General features: G+C 46.0%; 2 protein-coding genes across 3 annotated transcripts; one reads left to right on the top strand and one right to left on the bottom strand.

Annotated features, from left to right (window-relative positions):
* Positions 1-297: 297 nt before the first annotated feature.
* On the top strand, positions 298-25,258 carry LOC120444589 (dynein axonemal heavy chain 7). Its single transcript, XM_039624358.2, has 23 exons — positions 298-861; positions 922-1,146; positions 2,989-3,151; positions 3,294-3,527; positions 3,585-5,164; positions 5,232-5,354; positions 5,624-5,777; positions 5,885-7,180; positions 7,240-7,686; positions 7,749-7,862; positions 7,923-9,436; positions 9,555-10,341; positions 10,419-10,601; positions 10,860-11,206; positions 11,326-12,165; positions 12,223-12,588; positions 15,706-15,993; positions 16,056-16,471; positions 16,560-16,738; positions 17,760-19,136; positions 19,555-19,804; positions 24,531-24,682; positions 24,747-25,258. Exons 1-23 carry the CDS (start codon positions 329-331, stop codon positions 25,251-25,253), a joined length of 12,075 nt encoding a protein of 4,024 aa, XP_039480292.1. The 5' UTR covers positions 298-328; the 3' UTR covers positions 25,254-25,258.
* Positions 20,780-24,397, bottom strand: LOC120444590. 2 transcript variants are annotated; one of them, XM_039624359.2, is made up of 3 exons: positions 24,081-24,397; positions 23,783-24,020; positions 20,781-23,731 (listed from the first exon to the last, which is right to left on the bottom strand). In XM_039624359.2, the coding sequence occupies exons 1-3, from the start codon at positions 24,283-24,285 to the stop codon at positions 20,920-20,922; spliced, it is 3,255 nt and encodes a 1,084-aa protein (XP_039480293.1). In that variant the 5' UTR covers positions 24,286-24,397; the 3' UTR covers positions 20,781-20,919. The 2 variants fall into 2 exon arrangements, with proteins under 2 accessions (XP_039480294.1, XP_039480293.1); XM_039624360.2 differs by lacking the exon at positions 24,081-24,397 and having other exon boundaries at positions 20,780-23,731; positions 23,808-23,911.
* Positions 25,259-25,351: the final 93 nt, after the last annotated feature.

Raw genomic sequence — 25,351 nt, 5'->3', positions numbered from 1 at the left:
CGAGTCAGCTGTTCGCGTGCTATCGATAGTCGTGCTCTATCGGTTGCCACATGACGTTTAGTGAATGCCACAACCCATTACCGGTTACAACCGATTCGAAACGGCTTGAAACCAAATGTTTAAAACGTTTAAGTAAATTCCCGAATTTCTTATTGTAGTGTTGTGCCTTAATAATTATTTTGAGTTTTAATTGGACAAATGTATCAAAAGAGGTACCCGATACAATTGCATTAAGTTTCAAAAATAATTATGTTTCGAAAATTGAAAACACTTTTCGTTTCTCCAGTCACATTTTGATTCCAACTTTCAAGCGATTTCAGGCTCCAGCATGCAGGGCCGACAAAACCCGAATCGGGAGTTCAGCATACCCAGCTTCACGTCCATATGCGGTGGTCGCCGCCTATGCGAGAAGTCCAAGATGCTGTACACCCGACCCAAGCCGGATGTGCTGCAGAGCATCCTGCAGTCGAAGGCCAATCCGGAGTACAAGTCGCGACGCCTGTGGTACGAACTGAATATGCCGGAGTGCGCTAGCTCCCTGCTGGACGGAAAGATGAAGTCCGACCTGCCGGACAACATACTCTGCGCGAAGAAGGAGCAGAAGAAGCGCCAGAAGAAGCGGGAGAGCGGCGTGGCCAAAGCCAACTACATGACCATGCGCCTGGAGCGGGAGCACTTCCGGCGCAAGCTGGTGGATCTCATCCTCCACATGGACGACGACCAGGATCCCGAGCTGGCCGCCCAGTGCGCCGTGCCCTTTCCCGACCAGGAGGAGCGCGAGATCCTGCGATACTACTACTACATTAAGCACGGAATCGACACCATTCACGTGTCGCCGTTGAGCAAGAAGATCCTCAAGAGGTGCGCCCCATTGAACTCCTCCAAAAGTATCTGATTTATTTGTGTGATTTCTATCCGCAGGATAACTGATCTTGTACCGCCGCTGCTCTACAAATGGCAGACGGCCCTCAACGAAAACATAGCCGAGGTCCGGGCGGACTACGTGTTCGCCATGAAGAAGGCCGTGGTGGACTTCGTCCTGCGGCACACGGTCCTCGATCGTCTGACCAAGGAGGGAATGGGTGGCAAGTTCGACACCGCCGAGCGGAGGGAGGTGCAATCCATGACGAACTTTTGGCGATATCGGTGAGTTATTATGGACATTATTATGAGAGCTATTATATAAGATTACAGCGCCTTGGATTTTAACAGGGGGTCTGATTCTAATTAGAAAATTTATCAGTTAATATGTAGTTTCGTACAAATGGAAGAGTTTATTTGTGCAGGCAACGTATTGAAAAGTTCTTAGCGCAAATTAGGTTTTTATCATTTTTCGTAAGCTCACAACAAAAATACTTTTTCGATGAAAATGAGGCTTTAGTGCAGATAACATTGGAACTTTTGTTAAGCTAAATGGATTTTGAGAGGGAAACACAGAATGCCCTAATTGATATTGAAATGCATGAGTTCTTATGTTCGACAAAGTTTTAAACCAATGCAAGTGAAGTGCAAAATTAAAGTTAGAAGCTTCCCGGCGAGTGGGAAATTCAAATTTTTTAATTAAAATAAATTACACCCGCACCAAGTGCCAAGTAAATTGTGCGCATTGTAAAGAGGAGGCAGGCAGGCGGGCAAAAAATGGGTAAAAGAAAAAGTTGCCATAATTGAATGCGAGTGTTGTGTGTTCTGCGTTGTGTGTTGTGCGTTGTGTGTACTTCCCCGTAACCGCCAGCTTCGCATTTGGCACAAAAAGCGTGCAATTGACATGCAATTACACCCAACCAAACGAAAATTACACCCGGGCCAGGATCACGCCCCCACATATGGACTTTTGTATTCACGGATGCCTTGGCTTTATTGCGGATTAAAAACCCGATGCGAATTTCGCGAAATGAATTGCTCTTTGAGTCCACCGCGCGCGAAATCTTATGAAAATAACTGACAAAGTCGCCAGGCAAAGGGAAAAAAACGGTGGGAATGGCGTTAAGAAAATAAGGAAAATAACGAAAGTCGTGCGACATTATTAAAAGCTTCTTGCGATTGGGGGGAAAACGCGAGAAATCGCTTTGCGGCGTGCCAAAAACTTTTTAACCGCACTTTTTCAACTACAATGCCGCGGAAATGGAACCGTGGAAGGGGCTGCGTGGTTGTGCGACGTGGAAATGGAAGCTCCAGAAAGTTAAGTCCTCCTGTGTATTGGTTTGACATTTGATGAGCAACAGCTCAGCTCCAGCAGCTGGAGGAGAATGGGGCCCAGAGACTCCGCTCGACAGAAATTGCAAAAAGGATATGCTTAAATATGAATTGTACTTGTTTGGGGCACAAAAGGGGATGCGATTTTGGGGCCCATCATCTCGCATTGTACGCTTATTAGCGATGGCTTGCTGTCTATTGTGGAAACATCCAACAACTTGGGTTATCTGTTTGTCTGCTTGAAATTTGAACAATGGACCTATTAGCGGTCATGATTGGTCTTCACTTTTAATTTATCGCGGAAGTTATCACTTTATAGTATGATGAACACTCTTTGAACATATAAAAATGTTCTTGTTTAAAGCGTTTATTTATTAGCAGAAGTGATGCAAGCATATTCATTGTTCCTTCTTCGTTAAATCTCTCGTGCGACTCCAACCAACTTTTTTTGGTTCCGAAGTGGGTCAAAGGACCATCGATGTACAGGTCCGCGTGAGGTTTGCTAATTTATTGCTTTCGAGCATTTGGCATCATTAAGAAGGGGCCTCTGGATGCCTTTTGTGATTCGGTGGTTGGGTGGTTGCCCGCTGGCTGCTCCTGTGGGTGCTCCTTTGGGTGCCCCTGTGGCTGGGCGGTTGCGGTTCCCTGCACTGTTTAATGGGCTGTGACGGAATAGCTGGAGTGAAAAGTTTCCCTTGCTCTCGAGATAATTTGCATAAAAAAACGGTACTAACTGTGGTCGCCATCGCCTCACCGGCTCATCTACATTCCCATACCATCCAATTTATCCCGCAGCTACGACGAGAACCGCAACGTTCTGATGAAGACGCTCTTTTGCATACATCGAAGTGTGGCCAGCATCTTGGAGCTGTGGAGCATGAAATATAAGGATAAGTCCCTTATCGACAGCAAGGAGTTGGCCAAAGTCGAGAGCCCCTTTTCATTATTCACGTTTGTGGTAAGATTTTATTGGCACTATCCAGTAATTCATTTAACTTGTTATTTTTTGTTCGTACGATGTTTAAAGTTTTATTAACATGTATAGAACGGATTCCATGCTTCATATATAATATATATCTGCGTATTTTGCTCTTTATCAGTATTTGTGTGGTTCCCACATCGACAATGGAAAGACTTTGCTGGAGGAGAGCTGGTATGGTGAGATCCACTCGTCCTTGTTGAAGGCCAGTAAACGAGGACAGTTGCCGGACATTCGGCGTTTTACTCTGGTTAAACGATTCTTTAACTGCGTGGCCGCTTTGATGACTCAGCAACTGGAGGACATATGCATCAGGAGTCTGAAGGAGTACGCCGACTTTATATGCGATTATGGGGTGAGAATTGTGAATAGTGAATGAATCATAAAATAATACAACAAGTACCCCACCTAGCACTCAAATCCTGGGTTCGAGATTTCTGTGATGCTGGCCGACGAGGACACGATCCAATTCAATCCCAGCTTCTCAAAGGTCCAGAGTGAGCTGCTCCGTGTCATCGATTCGATCATGCTGAGTATTCAAATGCTGCCCCGCATCGAGAGCAAGCTATATACCGACCTGATCGTGTCAAAAAAGATCTTCCTCACACCCACAGTTCCCGACAGCATCGTTCAGGAGACGAAGAACCGGATATGCGCCATGTTAGAGGAGCAGCGCATCGGTCCAGAGCTGCGACTGCAGGACTTTGATCCCTTCATCGATTTGATCAATGGAAGCGATGCAGAGCGGGTGGGTAACTTTATGGAAAGCGATGCCACCTTCGAACAGTATGCGGAGATGGTGTACGAGTACAAGGAGAAGGAGGATCGCATTGCCAGGGAGGTGTGGGCTGTCATCCGGATGGGCTTCTACGAGTTTCACAGGGACAAGTTCATCACTCACCTGGAAAGCTTGTGCAGGCAGTTGCAGTTGGACTTGCTGGCTAGGATGGTGACCGATCAGCAGGCGAGGATCACTCGATTGGGCAAGGAGTACGATGCTATTGCTAAGAAGGCGTTAACTGTGCCCAAGGACACGGCGGAGTTGATGCAACTAAAGGCCTATGTGGTCCATGCCGAAGAGAATCTAGTGCCAGAGATGGAGGCCAGACTGAAAGTGAATATGAGCGAAATTCTGTGGCTGATGGATCACACCTTGTATTCCCCCTTGGAGATCAAGAACAACAGTAACTCCTTTCAGTGGTATCTGAAGCTTCCGTCCATTTTCGAGCAACATCGCGCGATCATTGCCGAAAAGGTGATCGAGTACCAGGAGCTCCTCAAGAAGCGCATCGAGCTCTTCCGACGCGAGCTGCAAAATTACTACGAACAGGTGCAAACCTACGACACGTGGGGCGACATTAAGCAGCTTTCTAGGTACAAGAAGCGGGCTGGGGTGCTGGATCAGCGATTAGTACAGGCCATGGAGACAATTGATCAGATTAACGAGGAGGAAACGTCTTACGGCTGGGATCTATCCCAATATCCCATGAGAAAGAAAGCCCATGACCAGCTTAAGCCGTATAAAACACTATTCGATGCAGGACAGGACTTCATGGACAAGTGGGACCTGTGGATGCATTCGCAAGTGGGCTCCTTCGACCCCGATGAGATCGATGGCGATGTGTCCAACTTGTATCGCATCATCCAGAAACTAGACAAACAGATGGGCGATCATCCTATTACGATGCAGCTAATCCAGGATGTCAAGGCCCAAATCGAAGCCTTCCGCGAGCACATGCCCATCATCAATACGCTGGGCAATCCGGGAATGAAGGCTCGTCATTGGGAGCTGGTCTCCGAGATTATTGGGTTCCCCATTAAGGTGTCGCCCGAACTGACGCTGGAGAAGATTATCGAGTACCAGCTGGACGAGTATGTGCCCAAATTCGAGGCTATCTCGGAGAGCGCCACCAAGGAGAACAATCTGGAGAGGGCGATGGCCAAGATGGTCAACGAGTGGGAAGGTGTAGAGTTCTCCATTTCCCCGTACAGGTGAGTAATCTGCTTTCTCATTTCTGTTTTGGGGGGATATGGCCTATAATTGAAATGCCTCCCGCAGGGATTCCGGCACATTCAAGCTGGCTGCCGTGGATGACATCCAAATACTGCTGGACGATCAAATCATCAAGACGCAGACGATGAAGAGCTCACCCTACATCAAGCCCTTCGAGGCGGACATTATGTGAGTCAATCGATTTAGGTGTTAGGTGGCTTTGACGTGTGCCAGAAAAGTTTATATACTTATATGCAATGGGTTTTCAGAACTGGTAGAACAGCAGCTCCCTTTAAATCATTTTGCTATTTCTTAAAAAAAGACTTCCCATTCATTTGTTTAGCACGCAGAGTAATAAGCATTCGTGTTATTTCGTATTTTTCTTCACCTCTTTGTTGAGCCGTCAATGTCAGCGGCAGACAAGTCACACGTCGCTAATCCTTGTTGTCCTTTTGCAGCAAGTGGGAGGCCAAGCTCATGCTGCTCCAGGAGATCCTGGACGAGTGGCTGCGTGTGCAGGCCACCTGGATGTACCTGGAGCCCATCTTCAGCAGCCCTGATATACAGCAGCAGATGCCTGAGGAGGGCCGGCGGTTCAGTGCCGTGGATAAGGTAAGTTTGGCATTGGTTTTAAAGTGGAGTAAGTATCTTAATTTGGTTTCGGTCTATGTACTTTTAGGGTATAATATTTAAATAATAAAAACGTATCTTTATTGCAGATATGGAAAGAACTAATGAAGCAAGTGGCGCAGGACCCCAAAGTCATGGTGGTGGTGCAAATCGACAAGATGAATGACAAGCTCAAGAAGGCGTACAGTCTGCTGGAGGTCATCCAGAAGGGTCTGAACGCCTACCTGGAGAAGAAACGCCTCTATTTCCCGAGATTCTTCTTCCTCTCTAACGACGAACTTTTGGAGATACTATCGGAGACAAAGGATCCGACTCGTGTCCAGATACACTTGAAGAAATGTTTCGAAGGCATCGCCACGCTGAACTTCACCGAGGAGCTGGACGTGACTGCGATGCGATCCTCCGAACGCGAGGAAGTCGTTTTGGTGGATGTGATCTCGACCTCCAAGGCACGCGGCCAGGTTGAGAAGTGGCTGCTGGAGCTAGAGATCGATATGAAGAAGAGCGTTCACCACAAGGTAGCCGAAGCCTTCTACAGCTACTTGAAGATGTTGCGGCACATTTGGGTGCTGACCTGGCCTGGCCAGTGCGTCCAGTCCATCTCGCTTACATACTGGACTCTGGAAATCACCGAGTGCTTCGAGAGCGAGGAGCCTAAGGAGAATCTGGCCAAGTATCTGCAGAAATGCGTCTTGCAGATCAACAAGATTGTGGATTTGGTGCGTGGTGACCTTAATACCCAGAATCGTATCACTTTAGGTGCCCTGGTGGTGTTGGATGTCCATGCTCGTGATGTCCTGGCCGAAATTGTGGCTAACCAAGTGGAAGACCTGCAAGACTTCCAGTGGCTATGCCAGCTGCGGTACTATTGGGAGGATAATAATCTAGATACGAGGATGATAAACTGCTCCTTGCCGTATGGCTATGAATATCTGGGGAACACCACGCGGCTGGTGGTTACTCCCCTCACAGATCGTTGCTATCGTACCCTGTTCGCTGCCTTGAATCTGCATTTGGGTGGTGCTCCTGAAGGTCCTGCCGGCACTGGCAAAACCGAGACCACAAAGGATCTGGCCAAGGCTGTTGCCAAGCAGTGTGTAGTATTTAATTGCTCGGATGGATTGGATTACCTCGCTTTGGGTAAGTTCTTTAAGGGACTGGCTTCTTGCGGCGCGTGGTCCTGCTTTGACGAGTTCAATCGAATCGATCTGGAGGTGCTGTCGGTGGTGGCACAACAGATTTTGACCATTCAGCGTGGCATCAACTCGGGCAGTCCCACGTTGGTCTTGGAGGGCACCACTTTGACACTGGATCCTACTTGTGCTGTGTTCATCACCATGAATCCTGGATACGCCGGACGTTCTGAGTTGCCTGATAACCTCAAGGTAGGACTTTAGAACTCAGCTTATCTCTTTTATATAATGGAAACATTCTGGCATTTTAGGCCCTCTTCCGTTCGGTGGCGATGATGGTGCCGGATTATGCCCTGATCTCGGAGATTGAGCTGTACTCTTATGGTTTCCTGACCGCCAAACCACTGTCCGTTAAGATTGTGGCCACCTATCGACTGTGCTCGGAGCAGTTGAGCACACAGTGTCACTACGATTACGGCATGAGAGCTGTAAAGTCGGTGCTGAAAGCAGCCGGTGCCCTGAAACTTCGCTATAGGGATGAGAACGAGGACATCCTGGTGTTGCGCTCCATCAAGGATGTGAATTTGCCCAAGTTCCTCAACCAGGACATTCCACTGTTCCAGGGCATCACCTCCGATCTGTTTCCTGGAACCGTTTTGCCGGAAGCCGACTACGTTCTATTTAATAAGTGCACACAGCAGGCTTGTGAAAGGCAAAATAAGCAGTGCACTCCATTTGTGCTGGAGAAGGTGCAACAGGTGCGTATCCTTTAAAGATCTTTCGATTTTGGAAAGTAACAATACTTCTCGTATCCTTTCAGTTGTATGAGATGATAGTGGTGCGCCATGGTCTTATGTTGGTGGGTTATCCATTTGGGGGCAAGTCAACCACATATCGCGTCCTAGCAGATGCCTTAGAGTGTATGGAGAAAACGGTTCGTTAGTACTTGCTATTTGATTTTGGGAGGTATTTAACATTTTATTTCTGTCACAAGGATGGCTCCGAAAACAAAGCTATTTACACGGTGATAAATCCAAAGGCCATTACAATGGGTCAGCTTTACGGTCAATTCGATGCCGTTTCCCACGAGTGGAGTGATGGAATCCTGGCGGTAAACTATCGCATCTTTGCTGTGTCAGATTCGCCAGATCGGAAGTGGCTAATTTTCGATGGGCCAGTGGACGCGATTTGGATCGAAAACATGAATACCGTGCTGGATGACAATAAGAAATTGTGTCTGATGTCCGGCGAGATTATCCAGCTATCAAATACCACAAACTTGGTGTTTGAACCCATGGACCTGGAGGTGGCCTCACCAGCCACGGTCTCTCGCTGTGGAATGATCTATTTGGAGCCCAGTTCATTGGGTTGGGAGCCCTTGGTGGCCTCTTGGAAGAACACTCTTCCCCCGGCTTTCCACACGGTCAGCAAGCAACTGATATCGATGCTAATCTCTCGATTTTGTCCTATTCTCCTGTTTATCCTGCGAAAAAGTCTGAAGGAAATTGCACCAACGTCGGATGCTAATCTGATGGTCAGCTTAATGAACTTCTTTGAGTGCTTTATAGATGACTTTCGGGATGAGAAGTATGTGGCTAATGTTTCCGACTTGGATTTTAGGGCCCAAACCGAGGGAATATTCCTTTTCTCTTGCATTTGGTCACTGGGCGGTTCATTGGATGCGGACAGCAGGGAGAAGTTTAATATAATATTTAGGGCACTGATGGAGAAGACATTCCCACAAAGCCTATACGACACCTATGGAGTAACCGAGGATCTTTATGTGGAGACCTTGGCGAAGCCATTTATATTCCCTATTCCCAAACAAGGCTCAGTGTTCGATTATAGGTATATAAAAGAGGGAAAAGGCAAATGGAAACCATGGCAGGATGATGTCAACTCCGCTCCACCCATTCCTCGAGATATACCGGTCAATCAGATCATCATCCAGACCAACGAAAGTGTCCGCATCGGAGCTGTTTTAGATTTGCTAAATCGCCATGGAAAGCCCATAATGTTGGTGGGTCCAACCGGAACGGGCAAAAGTGTCTATGTGATCGATTATATGCTCAAGAAGATGGACTTGTCCATTTACAAGCCCCTGCTGATCAGCTTTTCCGCCCAGACGTCCGCCAATCAAACCCAGGACATCATTATGTCTAAGCTGGACAAGCGTCGCAAAGGCGTCTTTGGTCCACCCCTCAACAGCCGCTTTGTCATCTTCGTGGACGATGTCTCGATGCCGCTGAAGGAGAACTACGGAGCCCAGCCGCCAATTGAACTCTTGCGAATGATGCTCGATCACATGATGTGGTACGATCGCAAGAACATCGTGCCCATGAAGCTAATCGACTTGCAAATGATCGTGGCCATGGGACCTCCATCGACGGGAAACACGGTGACTCCTCGTTTCCAACGCTTCTTCAACGTGATATCCATTGATGATTTCAACAACGATATATTGAATACCATCTTCGGTAAGATTGTGCTGTGGCATCTGGACACGAGGTAAGATGTTTGACGATTATTGTCTGTCCGATTAATAGTACATTTCAAGCTTCGGTGTCCGAAGTACTCACTTTAAAGTACACTTGATAATCCATTTTCCCAAACTCAACCAACCCAGGGGCTTTTCTAAGGAGTTCGATCCTTGCATTGACGAGATCGTAGGCGCCACCCTGACCATATACAACGACGCCAAACTGAATCTGCTTCCCACCCCGGCCAAATCCCACTATCTCTTCAATCTGCGCGACTTCTCGAGGGTGATCCAGGGTGTCCTGCTGTCCGTTCCTGAGGCAACTGAAGATGTCAACTCCATGAGGCGACTGTGGGTGCACGAGGTGTTGAGGGTGTATGGGGATCGATTGGTTGAAGATGCCGATCGCAGCTGGCTGTTTGAGAATATCTGCAGCACGGTGAAATCTTCCTTCAATACGGACCCCTCCCGCCTCTTCAGCCGTCTTGTGGAGAAGGACAAATCCCTGCAGGAGTCCGATTTCCGTCAGTTGATCTACTGTGACTTTACCAATCCCAAGGCGGACACTAAGAACTATGTGGAGGTGCAGGACCTGGAGGAGTTGCGCCGTGTGGTGGAGGCATATCTGGTGGAGTACAACAACATGTCGAAGAAGCCCATGAATCTGGTGCTTTTCCGTTTCGCCATCGAGCATTTGTCGCGCATATGCCGCATCATAAAGCAGCCGAGGAGTCATGCTCTACTCATCGGGGTTGGAGGCTCCGGGCGCCAGAGCTTGACTCGATTGGCTTCGCATATATGCGACTATGAGCTGTTCCAGGTGGAAATCACGCGATTGTATGGGCCGTACGAGTACCACGAGGACATCAAGGCGATCCTACGCAAAATTGGGGCATCCGAGATGCACGGCGTTTTCCTCTTTACGGACGTCCAGGTGGGGAACCGCAATTGGCATATCCGACTGTGTCCTGGGCTCTCCTTGGTCTCGCTAACTCTTCTAGACTCTTTCAGATCAAAGACGAATCCTTCCTGGAGGACATTAGCAATTTACTGAACTCCGGTGAGGTGCCCAATCTCTTCTCCAATGAGGAGAAGATCGAGGTGCAGGAGAAGATGGCCCAAATCGACAAGCAGAGAGATAAGGCCGTACAGACGGATGGCAGTCCCGTGGCCTTGTTCAACTTTTTTGTCACGGTGGGGTCTTCTGAACAATTTTCATAGCTCATACAACAAATTTAAATCTGCATCCCCTATTGACCCCGCCATTTGCTTATTTAATCAAGTTTCAAAGTTAAATAGTTGTTCAATTATGATCTCTGTTGTTATTGCTAATGCGAAAACTAGCATAATAATAGCAGCAATTCATTCAGCTTTCCATAATAACTATCACAGACTAATAAGTTATAATTTTCCTGCTAATTACTACTAATTACTTACTAATTCGCACCACAGACTTGTAAGGATCAGCTTCATATTGTGTTGGCCATGTCCCCCATTGGAGATGCGTTGCGGAACCGCATCCGCAAATTCCCCTCGATCGTCAATTGCTGTACGATTGATTGGTTCCAGTCCTGGCCGGAGGATGCACTTCTGGCCGTCTCGACACGCTTCCTGGCCAACGAGGATCTCACCGCCCTAGAGCGTCGCACAGCCATTGACATGTGCATGGAGTTCCACACCTCAACTCAAGAGCTTTCCGCAAAGTTTTTCTCACGGCTGCATCGGTACAACTACGTAACCCCCACTTCGTATCTAGAGTTGATCCAGACCTTTAAGTCACTGCTCGGCCAAAAGAGAAAGTGAGTGTAAATGTGGAGGGGTATCTTATGTTTGATACTACATTCTATTCATATATTCATATATTCATATATTCGTTATTGTCGATCAATTTTATTCATGAAATTCATATTTGCTTTAGCAACATTACAACTAATCGGAATCGCTACTTGACCGGCATTTCCCAGCTAGACATAGCTGCCCAGCAAGTCGCTGTGATGCAGGAGCAACTGATCGCCCTGGAGCCCAAGTTGAAGGAAGCCTCAGAGATCGTGGCTGAACAGGTGGCCAAGGTGACAGCCGACAGCAAGCTGGCGGAGGAGCAGCGGGAAATTGTGAAGCTCGATGAGAGTGCGGCCAAGGAACAGGCGGCTGTAGCCCAAGAGATTAAGGACGAATGCGACGCCAAGCTGGGAGAAGCGCTGCCCATCTTGGAATCTGCGTTGGCCGCTCTAAATACTCTAACCACAGCGGATATAGCGGTGGTCAAGACCATGAAGAGTCCTCCAATTGGTGTGAGGATCGTCATGGAGGCGGTTTGCATCCTGAAGGACGTCAAGCCCGACAAGGTGCCGAATCCGAGTGGCTTGGGCACTGTGGAGGATTACTGGGGACCCTCGAAGCGTGTACTGAGCGACATGAAGTTCCTGGACAGTCTGCTCAATTTCGACAAGGATAACATTCCGGTCGAGGTGATGAAGAAGTTGGCGCAACGCATACTCAGCAATGAGGCCTTTGATCCCGACAAGATTAAGAGCGCGTCCACTGCTTGCGAAGGTCTGTGCCGTTGGGTAATTGCGCTGACTAAGTACGATGTTGTGGCCAAGATTGTGGCGCCCAAGAAATTGGCCTTGGCCGAGGCCGAGGCCACCTATAATGCGGCCATGAAGACGCTCAACGAGAAACTGGCCATGTTGGCCAAAGTGGAGGCCAACCTGGCCGCCATCCAGAAGATTCTGGACGAGCAGCTGCGGCAATATGGGTGAGTCCAAGATACATAGATCAGTTGTGAGTAAACCCTATGGCATACTCCTTGCAGAATTTTGCTGGCGGAGCACGAGGCTTGCACCAAAAAGCTACAGCGGGCACAGGAGCTCATCTCTGGCTTGGGAGGCGAGAGAACCCGATGGTCTGAGACGGCCAAGATGCTGCAGGCGAGCTTTAAGAGTGTAACCGGCGACGTGCTCATCTCATCTGGCGTGGTTTCGTATCTGGGCCCCTTCACCATCGACTTTCGGTTGGATCAGATTCGCAAGTGGGTGACCAAGTGCCTTAATTTCGGAGTAACATGCACACCTGATTTTCAATTGGCGGTCGTCCTGGGAGAACCGGTCGAAATCCGATTCTGGAACATATGCGGTCTGCCGACGGATGCGTTCTCCATCGAGAGTGCCATTATGATGAAGTGAGTATAAACCGTTCTATACTTTATATTCAGGGCTTGAAATTTAGGTTCATTAATCATATTGAGTAACTGACAAAGCGAGTTTGCTTTAGTATATACTCGTATGTGTATTTAAAAATCTGTACTTAAATGTATATCCATGTGCCACTTTAACCACAAGCCATGGCAACAGCTGGCACTGGCCCCTTGGAAAATCCCCCGTGGTGATCGCTAAGCCAGCTATCGCATCAATTAAACAACCTGACACGGTAATTATAGTCCTGCCTCGCCCGTCAGCGGCACGGAAGTTCCGAGTCCACGCCACGGCTTCTGTGTTTCTCCGTTTTCTAATTACAAACATGAAACGTTAGAATTCACGCGTATTAGGAAAATTAAAGATACGCCTCGTGCGGACGCGGGTGGAGGATGTGGGAACGGCACCGGATGCTGCACAGGACCGCGAACTGGAACGCAGTCGGGATTGGGGAGGATTCGGGATTCGGGATTCGGGAATGGGAATGAAAACAGTAGCTGGGGGTAGGTGTTTAGGCGGAAAGGGGGAGGGATGCATGCGCGCATTAAGCAGCGTACCCGCATGTGGCTAAAAGGACTCGTTGCCAGGACACGCCATCTCGGTGGTGGCTGCTGTGCCAGCCAAAGGTACAAAGGGCACCATAAACCGAGATGTGGTGCACTGGAAAAAGCGATGATCTATTTTATTCAATTATATTATAAAGCATTAGCACAATTATTGGGACAAAAACAGCGACTCTGATTTAAAATTATATTAATTATATTTTTCTTCATCTTAAACATTTTTAAGTAGGTAAACTGCTTTATTCTAGTCAATAGAACAGTTCAGTATGCAATTGTATTTTTAATTTAATTTTTCCCCTTTATTATCAATTATCCAAAGTCCTTTTTTCTCCGTGTGAAACGGAGAGGGAGGCTGGCAGGCGAAATTTTCATGTTTGATGCGTGTATTACGCATCTGGTGGGTTTCTCGGAGGTCAGGGAACGGGCCACATGCCACTCCACGACGCTCCATGCCACTCCAAGTCGATTTAATAAAGGAAATTCCTGGCCGCTATCCACGAAAGTGTTCAAAGTAATTTGGAGCATGCCCGAAAATACCTGAGGGTCCCCTGGTTTTCCGGGAGGGAGAGGCATCTGCGGGCAGGAGGGTAACTCCAGCATCCAGAATCCAGAATCGCCCTGTATAAGCAATTGATTAATGTGCGCCCAGAGCGGATTAGGTTTAATTTCTAAACAGCAGGAGGGGTTGCTGCGATGCGATGCGATGGCTTCCTACGATTGCACATCCTTGGGGATTTGCTCTCTAGTTTCTGGGCCTTTGTCTAGTCTATCCTGGGCTGTCTATATAGACGAATTTGTATTTGCACTTGGCAAATATCCGGAGGGCCACGCTGCTGGCTGGAAGGCTGTTGTCCTTACTATTAACATTCATTTGCCTAATATTTCGGGTGACACGTAGCACATATGGTGACCTCCGCACCATTCTCGTTTGTTTCTAGCCTCGTAAAAGCCGATGGCTTTGTATTGGGTATCAGGTGTGCATGTTTTCCATTTCGGCCAGCGGGTTTTTGGGATACTGTGAAATTTGAGGGCCGTGCCGTGCCTTTGATTAAATAATGTTAATTTGAAAAAGGCAAAACAATTTGTAGACGTGGCAGCGTTTTGGGCCCTTTTGGGGCTTGAATTTTAAGTAGTGGCAAGGAGTTTTGGGCGGGTATGTTTTACATTAAATAGTTGCAAATAAGATGAATGAAATCGTATTTGAGGTTGACTGATTCTAGTACTTCTATGCAAGTAAAAGTAAACAATTAAGCTTAGTATAAAGTTGATTCTCCTTGAATACGAATGAATATAAGACAATACGTGCGATTTTATTGAGATAGTTGATCGCTAAAGGGTTTGCGCTTTTCATTTTGTCACCAACTCCCCATTGAAATCCCCAAACTCCATTTACCAGATTCTCAACCGGCTTACAATGCAAGTTGTGTTGCATTTTTAACAGTATTCCAACTATTTGCCGGAAAATGTTCGCTTTTATTTCGAGACAAAAACTTGTATCTGTTCCAATCCCAGCTCTTTATTCCTCCATGGTGATGCGCTTTGAACTTTAACCGGGTATTCACATGGACTGACTACCACCCAGTTCCCAGCCTCTATGGCGCTTCTATTGTATTCCGTGTCCTGGCTGGCACATTGCATAGGGTTTTCGGCTGGACTGCGCGGTTGAAAAAATTGTTGGGGCTTTTATTTTTGCTTTTGGATTTTTGGATACATGTGCCGACTGTGGCGACGGCGAAGGCATATTGGTCTTTTGTTTTTCCATCAAATATTTTTCATTCATCAAGTTTTCAATTTACAAAAATGTTCATTCATTCGCACGAGCAATTTGTATTCGGTGTGAATTTGTCATGTGTTGGCTGCTCCTGCTGCAACATTTGGCTGTTTTTCTCGCTTTCTCTATTTTCCTTGTGTCCCGATTTCCACTTCCATGTATTTTTCCACTCTGGCTGTGAGTTATCGCATCAGTTAAATATATATGTATGTATGTATGTATATGCAGTACCCGGCACACCCAACAGCCGCAATCGAAGTGTACATAAATGTATATTTATGAATCAGGGGCTCAGTCTGGGAAATTGATGAACTTTGCACACTATCTGAAATTTTGTTATGATACCACTCAGTTCAGCATGACTGTGAAAAGGTTATTCGGCATTTTAGTTTATTTTTAAATAATCTGTAACTGATAAGTGGAAAAAGAGGAGACCCCTTTTCCCTGGGTCCCTGCCTAAAGTCCTTTGTGATATAGTTCTGTTTGTGGCTTAACGTTTGCATGATGTATTGGCATGATTGAAGCCAGAGGTTTGGCTCCCATTTCAAACCCACAAAGAGAGCAGAAAATATATATTTCTATAGCATTATTTACGCTAATGAATTATTGACGTAAATATTGAATGTGTATTTCTGCGGTATTTTCTTTTTTAATATTCCAACAACAACTAACTGATGAGTTTGTTGCGGTGGCCCGTTGGTGCTGCATTTTGTTTACTTTGTGTCGTTTAAAGTACAAATGATAAGCGAGTTTTTTGAAATGATTTTCAGAAATGCCCGACGTTGGCCCCTAATGATTGACCCACAAGGACAGGCCAACAAATGGATCAAGAACTATGAAAAGAACAACAAACTCTGCGTGATTCGGCTCAACCAAGCGGATTACACCCGTGTCATGGAGAATGCCATCCAATTCGGTCTGCCCGTGCTCCTGGAAAACATTGGCGAGGAATTGGATCCCGTCTTGGAGTCAGTGCTCCAAAAGACACTTTTTAAACAGGGCGGTGCCCTCTGCATAAAACTGGGCGACTCTGTAATTGAGTATAATCATAACTTTAAGTCAGTACCATCCTTAATTGATGGAAACTGAAGTTTATACCGATTAAATTGCTTTGTTACAGATTTTATATGACAACCAAACTGAGGAATCCACACTATCTGCCCGAGGTGGCCGTCAAGGTTACCCTGCTGAACTTTATGATCACCACCCAAGGACTACAGGATCAATTGTTGGGTATAACGGTGGCTAGGGAGCGACCTGATTTGGAGGCGGAGAAGAACAACCTTATAGTGCAGGGAGCCGAAAACAAACGGATGCTGAAGGAGACTGAAGACCAGATTCTGGAAGTTCTCTCATCGGCCGAGAATATTCTAGAGGACGAGACTGCCGTTCAGATTCTGAGCTCAGCCAAGGCATTGGCGAATGATATAAGTGAAAAGCAGGTCGTCACAGAGGCCACCGAAAAGCAGATCGATATCGCCCGATTAAGTTACGTGCCTATAGCCGAGCACTCAACTATATTGTTCTTCACTATAGGTGGGCATTTTGCTTTCTTTTGGTCCATTTTGTTTGGCTAGTTAACTGATAATTTGGCTTGTCCGCTATTAAAACCATTTATCTGCAGTGGAACTGGCCAACATCGATCCCATGTACCAGTACAGTCTGGTTTGGTTCGTCAACCTGTACATGTCATCCATCGACAATACGGAGAAAGTGGACGACATAGCGGCGCGTCTGTTGGATCTGCGAAATCACTTCACCTACAGCCTCTATGTCAACATTTGTCGCAGTCTCTTCGAGCGTGTGAGTGCCCATTGGACTAACGCAATTATCGTCAAACGCCGGTCCGATTATTCGTCCGCTGTCCAGTATCCTGGACCTTTAGCCTCGTTAGTCCCGTAATTGTGCATAATCTGATAATGTGACATTTGAAGCGTGGTCCTTTGCGTTTCATTTGCTTTGTGGCTGTGCATCCTGCTCAGCTTGACTTGACTTCACTGCTTTTAAATAATATTTAAGCATTACTGCTCCACAACTACACGGTACTGTGATGCCACTTCAGCGAACAATGGAGTTTAAGCAGTTGTCGTAGCTGAAAACTGAGTGGATACTGTGGATAGCCTTCATAAAATCCTTAAGCAAAATTATTTGTATATTCTCACTTATGAATAAAAGCATTCTCAACTTTAAATAGGGAATGAACAGTGTCCAGCGATATCACCAGCTTAAAATTAGTTTTTGCTTCTTGTACAACGTGTGGACTCTTCTTTTCGCTTCGTTTAAAGCCACTGTGCAGCTGCTTGAATAATGTTATTACATTGCTGGTGCAATCAAAGGATGTACCTAGCCAAAGGAAGCTAGGCAAAAAGGAAATAATAATCCAAACAAGTTTTAGCTAGCTTTATGCTGTTTTCAGTCAATTATGCCATGGCCTTTGCCCGTCCCTTGCCTTCGCCTCCTGTGGTGACCCTTTCATCAGGTAACCTTTGATCCCCAGTTGTTAATTTTCTTGCGCTCAAAATGAAACCAAGTGAATTGCTATCGCAGCTTGGCTTGGAAATGCTTTGATTTTGGCGGGCAACCCATTTAATGTGAAAGTGAGCCTCTAAGCCCTGACCCTGAAAGACCCCAATCACATTACATAGCTTCTTGTCCCTTACTTCTTGTACAATTGTACACTCACAGATATCTATCAGCACTTTTGACTTGCTCGAAATTCTATCATTATAAGGTAGATTTAGACACCATTTTAAAAAAGTAGTTTTATTATTGTATTATTGTAGCTAGTTTCCGAGTGTAATCAATTGTTTTCAATTTCGAACAGGATAAGCTGCTGTTTTCGCTCATATTGAACATCAACATGATGAAGCACGACAATCGGATTGACAATGCCGAATGGATGTTTCTGCTGACTGGAGGCGTTGGATTGGAGAATCCGTTTAAGAATCCATCTACCTGGCTGGGCGTCCAGAATTGGGATGAGCTCTGTCGCCTGACTAATTTGCCCAATTTTAAGGGCCTACGCGAGGACTTTAATGACAATGCGGCTCAATGGAAGCCTTTCTTTGATTCGAAGACGCCACAGGACAATAAGGACATACCAAAGTCCTGGGAAAAGCGAGTGAGCATATTTCAGAAACTTTTGCTCCTCCGCGTCTTTCGGCCGGATAAACTGGTTCCGGCTGTGTTAAATTTTGTAAACGGAGAACTGGGTGAGCGATTTGTGGATCCGCCTCAGTTCGATTTGATGGCTTCGTTTGCTGACTCCCACTGCTGTGTGCCCTTGATATTCATCCTGACCCCTGGCTCGGATCCGACGGCCACACTTCTGAAGTTTGCCGAGGATCAGGGCTTCGGCACGAATCGATTGTTTTCGCTGTCCTTGGGTCAGGGTCAGGGTCCCATTGCCATGAAGATGATAGACGAAGGCGTCAAAATGGGTAATTGGGTGGTGCTGCAGAACTGCCATCTGGCAGCTAGCTTCATGCCCTTGCTGGAGAAGATCTGTGAGAACCTCCTGCCAGATGCAACGCATCCAGACTTCAGGCTGTGGCTCACCTCCTATCCGGCGGATCATTTTCCGGTTGTGGTCCTGCAGAATGGCATTAAGATGACCAATGAGCCGCCAAAGGGTCTGCGATCCAACATTCTGCGATCCATGATAAGTGATCCGATCAGCGATCCGGAGTGGTATGAGTCCTGCACTCAGCCAAGGATCTTCAAGCAGCTGATATACTCGCTGTGCTTCTTCCATGCGGTTATTCAGGAAAGGCGATACTTTGGCCCGATCGGCTGGAACATTCCCTACGAGTTCAACGAAACTGACCTCAGGATATCCCTGATGCAGTTGAGGATGTTCCTCAACCAATACGAGACTGTTAACTATGATGCATTGCGATATTTGACGGGCGAGTGCAATTACGGAGGACGGGTTACGGATGACTGGGATCGGCGCACTCTTAAAACCATTCTAGATAAGTATTATTGTCCCGCGGTTATTGATTTAGAGAAGCCGTACTATCTGGATGAAACGGGTCTGTACTATGTGCCGGTGTTTAAGGAGGTGGACTTGTATCTAAACTTCACGAGAGACCTGCCACAGATCTCGTCTCCTGCCATATTTGGATTCCATGCCAACGCGGATATCATGAAGGACCAAAAGGAGACAGACATGCTACTTTCGCACACTCTGCTCACGCAGGTGAGTACAACTTTGGTGGTGGAGAAAAATAACTACAGCTTGAGTAGATTTTGTAATTGTGGTTCTGATTGGTAAAAATTCTTGCTTCGTATTTGCCTGCTTTGCTATAAAAGGAACGTTGGGTAAGTCATTTTAGAGTTGTCTTAAACGAAAACACATAATAATTGATACGGTTTTGTTGTCACACTCTACACAGGACCTGTATGATCGACGCGTAAGTGCTGGCTAGTCCTTAATGCTTTAACATTTGAAACAGCTACTTTAATATCCTCTTGTTTGACACGCCGCGCCTTAGAAATTGGAGAAAAAACAAAGAGTCTATGCAGAAACGCTTAGTAAACGCTTTCCAGAAAACCTTTCCCTACCCACTTATCCCACTTGTCCTCCCTTCCTTGCCCTGTACCAAATGCCCCTGAAGGACACTAGTGCCACCTCGGATGACAGCGGTGGTTCGAAGGCACTAACTCCTGAAGAGGTTGTCACTAATGTGGCCACCGATATCCTGGAGAAGTTGCCAAAGCTATTCGACCGAGATGCGGCCCTGCTAAAATATCCAACTCGCTACCACCAAAGCATGAACACGGTGCTCGTCCAGGAGATGGTGCGCTTCAATGTCCTACTGAACACGATCCGAACCAGCCTTATCACGCTGCGAAAGGGAATCAAGGGTGAGTTATTTACTATACTTTTGCAGCGGCATATTACTTTCGGTCAGAAGTTTGCAACGCAGTGGGGAAGACTATTGACCATTTAAAGTATATCGATTGACATGAATTTTATTGACATGAAAGATAATCTTGTGGCATTACATTTTAAATATGATTTCTGGCATATGACCGCCACGGCTGGCTCGGATGTAGTCCAATCTGGACGTCCAATTTGCAATGACTTTTTCCAACATTTGGCCGTATATCGGCAATAACACGGCGAATGTTGTCTTCCAAATGGTTTAGCGTTTGTGGCTTATCCGCATAGACCAATGACTTTACATAGCCCCACAAAAAGTAGTCTAGCGGTGTTAAATCACAAGATCTTGGAGGCTTATGAAAAATCGGGAACAACAGCAATCTCGTTTTGGGCCCATTCGACGAATCTACGCCTTGCTTGATGATCGTTTGGTTTCAATTCTTGCACGAGTTGGATTTTGTAAGCACGCATGACGAATTGCCAAACCAAACTGAGAATAAATCACTTGACAGCTGTTAAATCGGTCGCCATCTTGAACAGTAATGCCAACTTAAAGTTCTATACCTCTAAAAAAATAAATTCTTTATCAGTACAAGTATCTAAGTCGATATGGCCATGTCCGTCTGTGCGTATGAACGTACTGATCTCGAACTCTTAGCACGTGCAATTTTGTTTCAGATGGTTGTTACGCCACCAACAACGCCCACAAACCGCCCACAACTGTATCGCCAGCACTTTTACTAGCTAGGTAATCGGTATCTGATAGTCGAGGAACTCAATTATATATTCTTCTATATTACCCTCTCTTCTTTTCATTTTCAACCTGAAACGTAGAGGTCATCATCGTTCCTACAAATCTATTTCAGATAAATCACCATATAATTACTTCAAACTAAATCGAAGATCTAATTTATTTTGTTAATCTGTCAGATGATTCACTATTAAGTTTTTTTTTTTTTCGTCATGTTTAGTTTTTATTAAATTTTTCTACAATATCAATTGTGTTCTTCACGGGTCTTTGCTTGTTTGAATGGCAGGACCTGCGTCATGGGGCTTAAGGAGCCAATATACCTTTCCTTAACTTCATATTGATCGTTTATTTTTTAGTTTTTGCCTTCTTAGAAGAATGAGTTCCTTTGACAGATTTAATCAGACTCGAATTTTTTACTCCCGAAGAACGTACGGGTGGGATGAAGGACAACGAGTCCTCCGACCAGGGCAAAAGTTCGAGTTCCGGTCCGGCTTCGGGATTCACTCCGATATCGGAATCCGGTCCGGCTTGGGGCTCGAGATTGAATTCAACTGTCGAGTGCATTTCCCTCTCCGTTTCCTTCTGTTGGTCTAAATCGTTTGTGGCTGTATCGCTGGATATTATGACACTAGAAGCCAAGGAAACGGGTATCAAGTTCGGAGAAGTCGATTCGTTAACGGGGTTAAATTCAACTGGAGTGGAGACTATAGGTTCCGCATCACCAGGAGATGGGATGGTTGATGAATCCAATGGCTTGAAGTTGTCTTCTTGCGCTCTTTCAACGTGGGATGGAGATGCTTCTGAAATCCGCGGCCTTAAGTCTATTGCCGACTGGGTTTTATGAAACAATGCTTTCGGTGACTCAATACTAGTCACTGTATTCCCAGAAAGCTTCTTTTCTAGTGGATGTTTTACCACATCAATAATAGGATTTCTTTCGTCCTCACTGGGAAGCACTACTCTATAGCCCCTTCCTACAAACGAGCCCAAATTAGAGGCGTGCGAAACATCGAGAGTGCTTCTAAGACTGAACAAATCACTTGGTGTGGTGATTGGGATCGGTATGGGATTGATTACTTGAGACCTTATAAATATATCGCTGGCAGATGGCAGGTCACCCTCTAGGGGCTTATCAAAGTTTTCTAAATTTCTTGTAATATTCTCAACTCTGTTTTTCTTTAATATGTTTAGCATCTGTTTTTTTTCAAATTCTGACCCTGGCAGTGAGGTATCATATTCGATATTAAAATTCTCCTTTTCGCGGATATTGTCCATGTAATGGATGTAATTATGAGAGACAGTCTGACAGAGTTCTATTAAATCGGAAGGCTTGACGGCTGGAAGATTTTCCATCTTGTCAAAGATGCCTGCGAACACGTCGTCGAATAGATCGTTATAGTTTTCGATTACAATACGCTCATTTATTTGAAGCCAACGATCGCCGGGAACTGCCCGTCGGATGACCTTTCTAATAATGGCATAAGCTTCTTGCCAGGAAGTTCGTTGAGGGGCTTCACTTTCGCTGTCCGTGGACATGAGATACAAATCGTTGTCGATTAGGCGATCTATGAGGTCACTCGTTAATGTAGCTCCTATGTCGAACGGATCCAGGTCATTCCACACCTTTGGGAAAATAACATCATCTACTACGTACTGCGCGATCAGGGAATTCTCGTAGAGCTGCAGAATCTTGTTCATATTGGGCGAAATCATGTCATTCAACATTACCCGTAAAGGAACATAGGTGAGGGGGTTCTGGATCAACTTGAAGCTCTCCAGCCATCTCAATATATCCGTATCGATCTGCTTCGCCAATTCACTCACTGTCTCGCCAGCAAGGTCCTCTGCCATATTGTACATATCAGAGCTCAGCATGCTAGCGAAGTACTTATTGGAGATCTCATTGTGGACCACATTGCAATGCTGGAACAGCTCCTCGTACAACAGTCTCATTTCGTTCTCCTTCTGTCGCAGTCCAGCTTCAGCGGCCTCGCGTCTCCAGCGCTCCTTTTGGGCCATAATCGAGAAAAAGTGAAGCCTTCGCAGCTCCGAGAGACGAGTCATCTCCTCCGATAGAAACTGCATCACCCAGCCCACGTAGGTGCCCTCATATATGTTCAACATGTGCTCCATTTCCTCGCGCTTCCTGTCGTTCTTCAAATGCAATAGCATTGTGTCTGACATTTGGTTCGTCGCCGGCTTGGAGTGATGTGTAAAAGTACCAAAATTATCGGGATCACTCCCTTTATCGTAAAGGTCAGTTAGATAGGCCAGGGTCATTAGGGATGCCGCTCTACCTAGTTCTGGTTTTCTCCGCTTAACAAGACATTTTGGTTCTTCTTTCTCCGTATTGGCCTGTGTTCTAAGGCCCTTCAAAGACTCGAAGAGCTTTTGCAGATTGTCTTCCTTACAGAAGTTGCGCTCGTACTCCTGGTCATACTTTTTGGGCTTGGACCAATCCTTAAGCTTTCTAAACGGACATTTGAGGTCGGTAATGTTGACCCGTTTCTCTAAATTGTCGATCCTCATGTCGAACGCATTTTGTGCTGTTTTGGACACAAAGTTGCGACGCGCCGGATCAACCCCGTATCTTGAGAGCGGAGCGTAAAACTCGGAGCACGGAGATCCCAACGAATACATGGGACTTTGCTTCTCCCACCTTCGCGGATTCCTATTGACTTGGTACTCCAGTCGACGCATTCCCCGCTGGAACTCGATCTCGTTCTTTCGCAAACCCGCCTGGCGTCGCTGCTCGATTCGCTCGCAAGCTTTTTCAATTCGTGACTTTGAGGCGGCGTGCATCTCTTTCTCCCTCTTGTCAAACATTTTAATCACGATCTGGAGACGCATCATCTGGCACTCTTGAATGTCCTCCTCGCGCTGTATCCACTCCTCCCACTCAAAGGCTTCCAGTATCTCCTTGTACTCCGTTTTTATGGCCACTTTCCTAGCCTCTTGAAGCAGTCTTTTGAAGTGGATCTTTACGGAATTACTAAAAGCCCATCGTTTCCTGGCGCGGCTTAGGACCTCGACATCATGGAGTCCTGGTCGATTTGCTTCTGGGAAAATAGACGGCAGAGAAAAGAGCTCCAAAGTTTTTACACCGTCTGGTTCTAAGATCTCAGGCAAATAACTCATTGTCTGCGCAGAGGATTCCCTGAAAATATCATTCAATTATATTAACTTATAAATTTATCTTGCAGCTTACCTGTAAAGCGTCTGTGTGATCTTACTCTTAAACGGACGCGTGTCCTCGTCCTTAGCAAAGAAATCACATTTGTTCCTTAAATCCTTTTTCTTGACTACCCTGGGGCTCATCTTGACCTCATGGGTGTTCACACTCGTATCTTGTTCGGTAAGAAATCGGTGTCCCGGCGCTTTGAACTGACACTCGCTGTCGGTGCGAGGCAACTTCCCAGCAAATCGCTGTGCTGGGTCATTAGCACCTAGGAAATGGAACATCTAATTATTAAAAGTTCAGAAATGCTTTTTTTAACTCTGCATACCTCCTACGATCCGTACATCGGACGAGCTGGTAATCAGACAAGATGTAAGGCCATGTTCAGTCAGATTTTCAGATTTGGAAGTGTTCATTTTCCGTTTGATATTAACCTCTTTGTGTCTCGATGATTTTAGAGATGTAGATGATATGTCCTTGTGATGAATCCTAAACTTAACCTGCTTTTCGAGTCCCGTATTGTTTTTGGACATTGCGTTTTTTTTAGTTTTTTTTGTTTGTATTAATGTGTTTTAAGTGTGGGTTTTGATGGGTGTTGTGTCAGCAAATGGGTTTCATATTTAATTAATTTCGAGTTCCAATTTCAGTGGGCTACTAAGTTAAATCTTTCATATTAGGCATATCTTCTCTGACAAGTACATTTTACAATACATTTTATTAAAAAAACAAATAATAATGAAACCAACTGAACTTTGAAATACTTTCTTTTCACCAACAGGTTTGGTTGTAATGTCTGCCGCTGTTGAGGCCGTTTACAAGTCCGTCCTGATAGCCAAAATACCTGCAATGTGGGCTGGAAAATCGTACCCCAGTCTAAAGCCATTGGGCAGTTATGTGAACGATTTTCTGCGTCGCCTTGAGTTTCTGCAGGTGAGCGATATGGAAAGTATGCAATGATAGAATCACAAAGAGCAAGTTTTAACTTTATTTTTAGCACTGGTATGATAATGGAGCTCCTTCCACCTTTTGGCTTTCTGGATTTTTTTTCACTCAGGCCTTCTTAACGGGTGCCCAACAGAATTACGCGCGGAAGTATGTCATATCCATAGATCTTTTGGCCTTCGACTATGAAGTTCTTTCGGTGGAAGAGTCGCAAAGGCAGGGACTATCGGGCCCCGAGGATGGTGTCTTTGTATATGGCATTTTCCTAGAAGGTGCACGTTGGGATCGCACTGGAAAGTATCTAGCCGAGTCCCGGCCAAGGGAACTGTTTGATACGATGCCATTAATTTGGCTAAAGCCACTCAAGCGCGTGGATCTACCCGAGCGTCATAACTATCTGTGTCCAATGTACAAGACTGCAGAACGGCGAGGAGTATTGTCCACCACAGGACATAGTACCAACTTTGTGGTGGCCATGTTGCTACTCTGCAATCCCAATACACCAGTCTCGCACTGGATTATTCGCGGCACAGCCTTGTTGTGTCAGCTGAGTTTCTAGGGATTGCACATTTATTCGATTAAACTATATTTTTAGGGTCTGCTCGAGGCTCAGGAGGCGTCACCTTCAAAACAATTACTCAAGAACATGCGAGCTAA

This window comes from Drosophila santomea, chromosome 2R (assembly GCF_016746245.2).
Source record: "Drosophila santomea strain STO CAGO 1482 chromosome 2R, Prin_Dsan_1.1, whole genome shotgun sequence".
NCBI lineage: Eukaryota > Metazoa > Arthropoda > Insecta > Diptera > Drosophilidae > Drosophila > Drosophila santomea.
Note: the sequence above shows the minus strand (reverse complement) of the source record. Positions and strands in the feature narration are given on the sequence as shown.

What these genes read in the sequence shown, in the direction of transcription:
- LOC120444590 (XM_039624359.2), bottom strand. Translation starts at nt 24,285, where the DNA reads ATGTCCAAAAACAATACGGGACTCGAAAAGCAGGTTAAGTTTAGGATT. An exon ending in CGATGTACGGATCGTAGGAG is followed by an intron (nt 24,021 to 24,080) that starts GTATGCAGAGTT and finishes TCCATTTCCTAG; the next exon opens with GTGCTAATGACCCAGCACAG. An exon ending in ATCACACAGACGCTTTACAG is followed by an intron (nt 23,732 to 23,782) that starts GTAAGCTGCAAG and finishes TGATATTTTCAG; the next exon opens with GGAATCCTCTGCGCAGACAA.
- LOC120444589 (XM_039624358.2), top strand. Translation starts at nt 329, where the DNA reads ATGCAGGGCCGACAAAACCCGAATCGGGAGTTCAGCATACCCAGCTTC. An exon ending in AGTTGCCTGATAACCTCAAG is followed by an intron (nt 7,181 to 7,239) that starts GTAGGACTTTAG and finishes CTGGCATTTTAG; the next exon opens with GCCCTCTTCCGTTCGGTGGC. An exon ending in TCCTCTTTACGGACGTCCAG is followed by an intron (nt 10,342 to 10,418) that starts GTGGGGAACCGC and finishes AGACTCTTTCAG; the next exon opens with ATCAAAGACGAATCCTTCCT.